General features: G+C 44.0%; 1 protein-coding gene across 3 annotated transcripts in view; it reads left to right on the top strand.

The window, feature by feature from the left end:
* Window positions 1–5,619: 5,619 nt before the first annotated feature.
* LOC311233877 (protein unc-119 homolog A-like) overlaps window positions 5,620–8,241 on the top strand; it is a gene marked incomplete at both ends in the record, with an annotated part of 82,445 nt that continues 79,823 nt past the window's right edge. For 2 of the 3 annotated variants that reach the window (XM_084320944.1, XM_084320943.1), the window contains one exon: window positions 5,821–5,944. In XM_084320944.1, coding sequence (XP_084177070.1) covers window positions 5,821–5,944 — 124 coding nt within the window. Of the gene's footprint in view, window positions 5,945–8,241 lie in introns of all 3 variants that reach the window. The other variant, XM_084320942.1, reaches the window with a different exon arrangement.

Raw genomic sequence — 8,241 nt, 5'->3', positions numbered from 1 at the left:
TGATGACCACTGGTGGCTAGCCAAGACCATCAATGTGGATACTGATCAACAAGATGTGAAAGTGGAATTTCTGCATCCCCATGGTCCAAGAGAAAAGGTTCTGTTTCTGCCCAGTTCAAGACATCATAGTGAAACTAATCGGAAATGCAGAAGGAAACGAAGAGAGTGAGAAAGTGGAGATCAGGAAGTGGTGTAGAAGAGGTAGATAAAAACAGGGACGAGAAGAAGGGGTCCTGGTCTCCATTGTTGGAAACAGTGCATTTTGTAATAGTTGGAAACGGTGTATATAAAGTTTGTTGTTATTACAATTAGGTTAACAAAATGTTCAGTATAAGACAAGGAGTTATTAGTTCTTATCATTGTCACTTCCATCTGTTTAAAAAATGCATGTGTTCATTTATCAGAGATGCATATACAATTTTGTCAACTCTGTCAGTTTCTCGTCAACACCGTCAGATCTTTGTCAACACCGTCAGATGTTTGTTTTTGTTAATTTTGGGGAAAATACAAATTCCTTCTTCAGTTTATGTTGTTTAAGTAATAAAGGAGCATCAGATCTTCATCTAAAAACAAAGTTTGAAAATGCAGATATTTCTAAATCTGGGTTGTCAGAATATGAAATTACACCTGAGGTTTATATATTATATTTGATTGCATACCAGAGTAACTAAACACTATTACAACATACTTCAGAACTTTAGATTCTTGTTGGACTGGAATAATTAGAATTATATACTTTTTGTGTGTCTGACGGAGTTAACACAAATCAAGTTTCAAAGGGAAACATGTGAATTTGTTGAAAATGTTTTTCTATGTAGAGCCTGCACCTTTACATGGTTAAATAGCTCAGACCTTTCTCTACATGAATATACAACTCTAATCAATATAGTGTGCATTCTCAAAATATATTAAAAAGTGTTTTGTCCCGACTCTCAAGAATCAGTGAACTACAAACAATTTCATGTCTATAAAATAAAGGAACAAGAACTTTGAGAGACTGTTCATGTGTCAAGTAAGAGATAATAGAGATTCTGTGCTGACAACTAAGCTGACAGGCTCATTGTTCAGACAAGTTGGTAAATAGTGTAGACTGTTTTAGTTGATTGTGCAAGGCACACACAACAGCAAGACAACATATCTTGCCCTGTTTGTCTGTGAAGAGCCCAGAGAGGGTTACTTGGTGTTTCACGTCTGACTGGTATAATAGTGCTAATAGTAATAGGTATATTAATACTATAGTGACACTTACATTTTCACTACATTTTCAGTAGGTTTGATGCAAAAGAAAGGATCATCAGCAAATGATGCACTGGCTTGACTCATGTTTGAGTCAGATCATCCCTAGTATGAGTCATAGAGGGACAGGTGAGGAAAATAGAGATACAATTGATTAAAATCTCCACAGATAAGTATCTAGGATACAATTGAACAGATAGTATGGGCTGATAGAAAAGGGGGTAGAGTGTGCTACATGTGGGTTCAGTTTGTGAAGGAAAACCACTGCTCTTTGGTTTGGGTAAATCAGGGAGTCGGACCAAACACAGTCCTTGACAAACAATATTATATTTTAATAATATATAATATAATAATTAATAATATAATATATTTTATATACAAAATGGCTGCTGGCTAATGGTGATATAAGGTGTGGTCATCTTTTAAATTGACCATCTGTACACCCCTAGACATGCTCATGTAAGCCACAAGGCACACATACTTATTATGTAACGGTTGTGACATCGTCACCTTAAACTTCGATGCCCCAAGGGAGTTTCGAACCCATGGTCTCCCACACCGTGGGCAACAGCACAGACCGCTATACCAAGAAGTGAACTCACTGCTTTGTAACATGTCTTTTAAGGGTGAGAGTGAGTTTAACCCATAGACAGTACCGCTACTTGCCGCAGTCACTTCACAACATCTGAAGTCCATTGTGACTGCGCTTTGCGGTACCATCCGTTACTCACTCTGCACTCCACCCAAGGCATCCGGGTGACGGCACCAATGTAACGGTTGTGACATTGTCACCTTAAACTTCGATGCCCAGAGGGAGTTTCAAACCCATGGTCTCCCACACCGCGGGCAACAGCACAGACTGCTATACCAAGAAGTGAACTCAGTGCTTTGTAAAGTGTCTTTTAAGGGTGAGAGTGAGTTTAACCCATAGCACGCTACTCACCCCAGTCACTCACAACATTTGAAGTCCATTGTGACTGCGCTTCGCGGTACCATCCGTTACAAAATACATTTTAAAGAAACAACAGAGGTCATGCCATTTCATCTGAAAAATTATATATATATGTAGCGGATGGTATCGTGAAGCGCAGTCACGAAGGGCTGGGGTGAGTAGCGGTGCTATGGGTTAATCTCACTCTCATCCTCAAAAGACACATAGACACGTTATTGTTGTTATTATTGTGTGTTGTTGCCCGCGGCGTGGGAGACCCGGGTTCGAAACTCCCTCGGGGCATCGAAGTTTAAAGTGACGATGGTGCCGACTGACCCGGATGCCTTGGGTGGAGTGGAGTGAGTTTAAGGAGGGTGAGTGTAACGGATGGTATCGTGAAGCGCAGTCACGAAGGGCTGGGGTGAGTAGCGGTGCTATGGGTTAAACTCACTCTCATCCTCAAAAGACAGATAGACACGTTACAAAGTAGTGACTTGGTATAGCGGTCTGTGTTGTTTCCCGCGGCGTGGGAGACCCAGGTTTGAAACTCCCTTGGGGCATCGAAGTTTAAGGTGACGATGTGACAACCGTTACATATATATATAAATGTAAAATGTAAATATATAAACCCCCATTATATAATTTTGTCATGTACAAGTCAGTCAGTCTATCAAGAACACACCAGATGGCGTTGAACAGGAAGAGAAACAGGGAATATAGAGTTAATAATGTCACATAATGTCCTTCCTGTGCCCCAGGACAGTTCAGTCAATATTTGTGAACAAACAACACTCTCTCCTAAAGCTGTAAATCAGAGAGAGAACCCTCTCTGAACCCTCCAAAAGGTAATATAAAATCTGTGGCTGCTCCATATAGGCCAGTCATGTTGGGGTTAGGATAGTGACCTAACCCTAATTCAAATGAGGTTTATATTTAGCATTGATAGTCACTCTGAACCTGAATTAAAACCTAACATGGGCGAAAGAGCTCACACATAGTTTATGGCCTCCTAAAGTCAGAGGCCCATTCATTGTCTATGCATGTGTGTTCTTTCAAGCAGTCCTGGAGAAAAGACTGGAGTCTTCTGTCCTGCCCAGGGCCCCGTTCCATGTACGTGGTTCAACTAAGTCGATCAACATGTCCATTATCCAGCTTCAGTTAACCCGATGTTCAAAGCCGGGATTTTCCTGTTTCACAAAGGAGGATTCAGTCTCGTTAACTCAAGCCAGACTTGAGAGTCAGGCTCAAGTCAGGCTAGATGCGCGCTCCCGTTTTAGGTGGAAAGCCAGCACGTATCGATGGCAGAGACCCTGATTCTCAACGGCATTGATTGATTAATTGATTTAAGACTTTATTGACAGATTGCAATAGGCTCAATCGCCTCGCCGACAAGTTAAATGCGTTATCTATAGGCTAATTCTAAGTCCCTCATTACCTCAATCAATCAGATTATATTTCTTTAAACTTGCCTGCTGGATTGAATAATCAAATGAGATCTTGCTAGCGAAAATTATTAGTTAACTGTTATACAGAATTACGATACGGCTCTCTTACCCATTGATTGATGTATAGTCAATCTTTTACTTATCTTCTCTGTGGTGTAACGGGTTCTTCTTTTGACTTTCACACGGACGACCGGGGTTCAAGGCCCTAGTCTTTTCCTTCTTTTTGCAATATAGGAATAATTCAATTTGGTGCACGTTGAGAGCTATATAAAGAATGACATCCTCAATGCATGTAGATTTATAATATTTTAACTTAAAACCAGGCTACTTTGGCGTATAATCATTAATATTATATTCAAAAAAATCATATTGGAAACACGGGGATTTGAACCCCGGTCGCTGAACTGGCAGGGATGAGCACTACCGCTGGGCCACTGGGCCAGATGGGATAAATTCATTGTTTATACATTAATGAACGAGAGACCCGTGTTTAGAATATCCGTTGTTTTGAATGAAGTTTATCTCTTCATCCTCATTCATTAATGTGACGTCAACGGCTCATTCAATTTCTCAAATCCGTCAAACAGCGCATCTCATCAGACATCTTAATCCCAGTTACAATTAAAATAACCACATCATGTGTACATCGCACGAGCGAGCGCCACCGTCGCCACGGTATATATAACGTGCATTATTTAGGACAAAGTGAATTTAATATCAGCATTTTGGGTCTATTTTACATTTCAAAAGCCCCCTCTGGAAGAATGGAGCACAAAAACGTAATTCAGAATGGTATAATGCAGATCGTAGACTGTGGGAATAGTTTCAGGAAACGGGCTGTCACTTCTTTGCGGGGGCGTGGCGATAGTTCAGGCTAACTTGAACTTGAACTCTGCTTTCGAGCAGGCTCAAACTTTTGGATATGTTGTCATGGTGATTTGGGAAATCCAGGTACATGAAATCGGAAAGTCAGGCTAACACAGTTAGCCTGATAAAGTTATCCGGCTAACTCGGTTATCCCGGTACATGGAACGGGGCCCAGAGCCTTCTAAAAAATATAAGGGTAAGCCTTATTTATAATTATAAAAAATGCAAAAAAATATTAATATAAAAAAATTATAATAAGCCTTATTATAATAGTATAAGGCTCTGGTCTTGTCTACATAACACTTTGTATTGTGGGCATTCCAACCTGTAGAGATGACCTGAGTAGCCTTTAGCCTACTCTTGCAGTTAATTAAATGATTCACTTGGTATGCCGAGGCCTATTGGTTGCAGTGTCAAATGTCTTTCTTTTGTGATATGGGCCTTCTCTATAGAGTCAACCAATGTTGTAAATAAATACAAAGCCAAACTATGGCCTCTGTTATTATTATGTTCTTCCATCAGTGTATGGCATAGTGAGCTTCAGATAAACAATATTATAGCAGCGAGCTGTTTCATCACTACGAAATTAATTGCCTACATATTATGCTACAACATTTTATTTGAAAATGACCACTTTAATAAAAATGACATCACATGTGTGGACCATACCACGACTGGAAAAGAGGGGCGATAGCCGCCGAATTCGATCATATTAAATTACGTCATCTTGATGTCTGCGCGTGGAGGCACAGAGCAAACAGCCGTTTGATTAGGAGGACATTGTCCTCCCCCCTCTCCCTGACAGCAGGGCCATCTGCTGCTCCCCCCTCAACTGAAAGCCGTATTTTAATATATTTTCAGCCATACACGCACATACTAGAGAGCCGAATGCACATTCATTCAAGACTAAGCATTTAAAAAAATAACACCTTCTCCCGTGCGTTCTGTCGGGCGAGTGCCCCGAGAAACTCGTCTAACCACGGGCGCATAAAGAAGAGAGTGTTTGAATGAAGCACCGGGGGGTAATAGACAGTAACTGTGGTCCCTTCGTGTGAGAGGGAGGTGACAGCTTTGTATCTTGTAGAGACAGTCCGGTGTTAGGAGGAGGAGGAGGAGGAGGGGGAGGAGGAGGAACGGAGAATGAGCTATTCTTGTACCAGCAGAGGCAACAGCCAGGACCCATCGAGCGCTAAGAAGAAGTCCGCCGGTAATAACCAAGGCACTTGCGGCACTAGTGGCGGAGACACCACCGGAGGGAGCAGCGAGAACAGCACCGCCACCACCAGTACCGTTGTCGTCGGAGGCAGTCAGGCGAACCCTATCATCCAAACCACGGCGGCAATGAAGGTGAAGAAAGGCTGCAACTCGACTGATGCAGGTGTCCCTGTGACCAAGGAGGGGGAGCTGCTCGCCAACACCATCATTACTCCAGAGGACGTGCTGGGCTTGCAGAAGATCACCGACAGTAAGTTTGTGGTGGTGAATGGCTTCTTGTTTGTAGGTCACTAGTACTGTCGATGTTGTGTATGTCATAAATGTCACTATGAATTGAAAATGGGGGACCCGATGTAAACAAGACAAACGTCTTTCTATGGTCTGCATCCCCTTAACAATTGTATGTATTGAGCCGTACTGTATTGTACCCATTCTGCAATCTGTTAAATAAAGTTTTCATTCGTTCATTCATTCATTCATTCATTCATTCATTCATTCATTCATTCATTCATTCATTCATTCATTCATTCATTCATTCATTCATTCATTCATTCATAAGTCTAAAGTAATAGAGGAAAGGGGTGTTATTAAAATGCTGCAAATAGTGTGAGTGACTCATTTGCACACCATTGTTGCGCCCTCTACAAAGTCTACAGCACCCAATAATTACAGTATAATAAATGAGCCAAATCCCTTCCCCATGCAGTTTAGTTGTTGTTGGCAACATTTCAACAGACGTGCGCAGGCCTCTTTGATTGTATACAAATCAATTAATTTAACATGTGTAGAACAAGAACAGGTAGAAGCTGCTACTGTGCTTGCTTAGTGCTTTGAAAGAAGGCTAGTTTAAGCTTTTAAGCTGATGTGACTGTGAGACACCATGTTTGTGTTTTGAATCCAGGAAAGCAGAAGCTGAGGCGTGTGTTGACACTGTGGCTAAAACACAATTCAAATTCTCTATAATAGCAATAGTCTAGAACAGGGGTCAGCAACCTTTTTGACATGGAGTGCCTGTTTGAAATATAGTTGTAATTAGTGTGCCTCAACAATATTCCATGCATCGTAATTTTTTTCTTCTCATAATCAGGTATTTTTAATGATAATTTTTACATTATTACATCATTATTGTTATTGTTATTATTAACAATATTATTATGATGGTTGTATCAACCCTAAATCTGAGTTGGGGGGGGGGGATGCAATGCAGACAAACAGCTGCATACAGTGCGACCATTTCACTCACATTTTGTGAGGTTTTGCCCGCTGCTCACTACCTTTTCTCTGTCTTCTTTAAGCCTACTGTTAGGAATTCCCTACTCACTCTCTCTAGCCCCCACCCTCTCGTTCTTTACTCTCGTTTACTCTCAGTGGCCACACCTGGACTATTATCAATTACCTCTCGCACCTGTGGTGGCAGGCTAATTAGTTCCCCTGTGGGCTTTAAATACCAGGGCTCTTCCCCTCGTTTCGGCGTGGGGTCGTGTTGTATTCATGCTGAGTCATATTCTCTAACATCTAGACTCTTTCGGGAGATCCTCTGGTCTACCAATGCTGTAAGATGGATCTCTCCAGCCTTGAGATGTTTGCTCCAGCCTTCGTCTGCTGTCGCCGTAGCCTGTGGAGGAGACTGTTCTGCGCTCCCTGTAACTTCCACGGGAGGCACCCCAGCGCTCCACTGCAGACCCCAGCGCAGCTGTTCGTCCTGACGCACATCTAGACCAGCGCGCCAGATGCGCTCAAGCCTTCGCCACCTGCCGCCGTTTGCCTGGAGGGAGACACTGTACTGCGCTCTCTAATCCTCTACGGGAGGTATTCCAGTGTTCCACTTCAGACCTTCGAGCTTGGCACGCTCCTCCGTACCAGCGCACAGACGCGCATCTTCCAGACCTTCGAGCTTGGCACGCTCCTCCGTACCAGCGCACAGACGCGCATCTTCCAGACCTTCGAGCTTGGCACGCTCCTCCGTACCAGCGCACTGACGCGCATCTTCCAGATCTTCGAGCTTGGCACGCTCCTCCGTACCAGCGCACAGACGCGCATCTTCCAGACCTTCGAGCTTGGCACGCTCTCCAGACCTCAGCGCGCCGACGCGCATCTTCCAGACCTTCGTGCTTGGCACACTCCTCCTCGCAGACGCACCCCGAGGCGTCTCTCGGTTCCGACGCGCACACCAAGGTGTGGCGCGCACTCTGTTCCTCGGCTCCGACAGCGGCTACCCGGTGGACGACACCCTCGCCACCGCCACTGTTCCGACGCGCACACCAAGGTGTGGCGCGCACTCTGTTCCTCGGCTCCGACAGCGGCTACCCGGTGGACGAAACCCTCGCCACCGCCACTGTTCCGACGCGCACACCAAGGTGTGGCGCGCACTCTGTCCCTCGGCTCGGACAGCCAGCCACCCGGTGGCGATGCCCTCGCCCCGCTGCTGTTCCCTGTACCATTACGCATACGCCTGGGTGAGTTTTGATTGTGATGTCACTCATCCAGCGTAATGCCTCTTGCCCCCGTTCCCGCTGCTGTTCCCTGTACCATTACGCATACGCCTGG

Source organism: Notolepis coatsorum (genome assembly GCF_963971535.1).
Source record: "Notolepis coatsorum genome assembly, chromosome: 8".
NCBI classification, from domain to species: domain Eukaryota; kingdom Metazoa; phylum Chordata; class Actinopteri; order Aulopiformes; family Paralepididae; genus Notolepis; species Notolepis coatsorum.
Note: the sequence above shows the minus strand (reverse complement) of the source record. Positions and strands in the feature narration are given on the sequence as shown.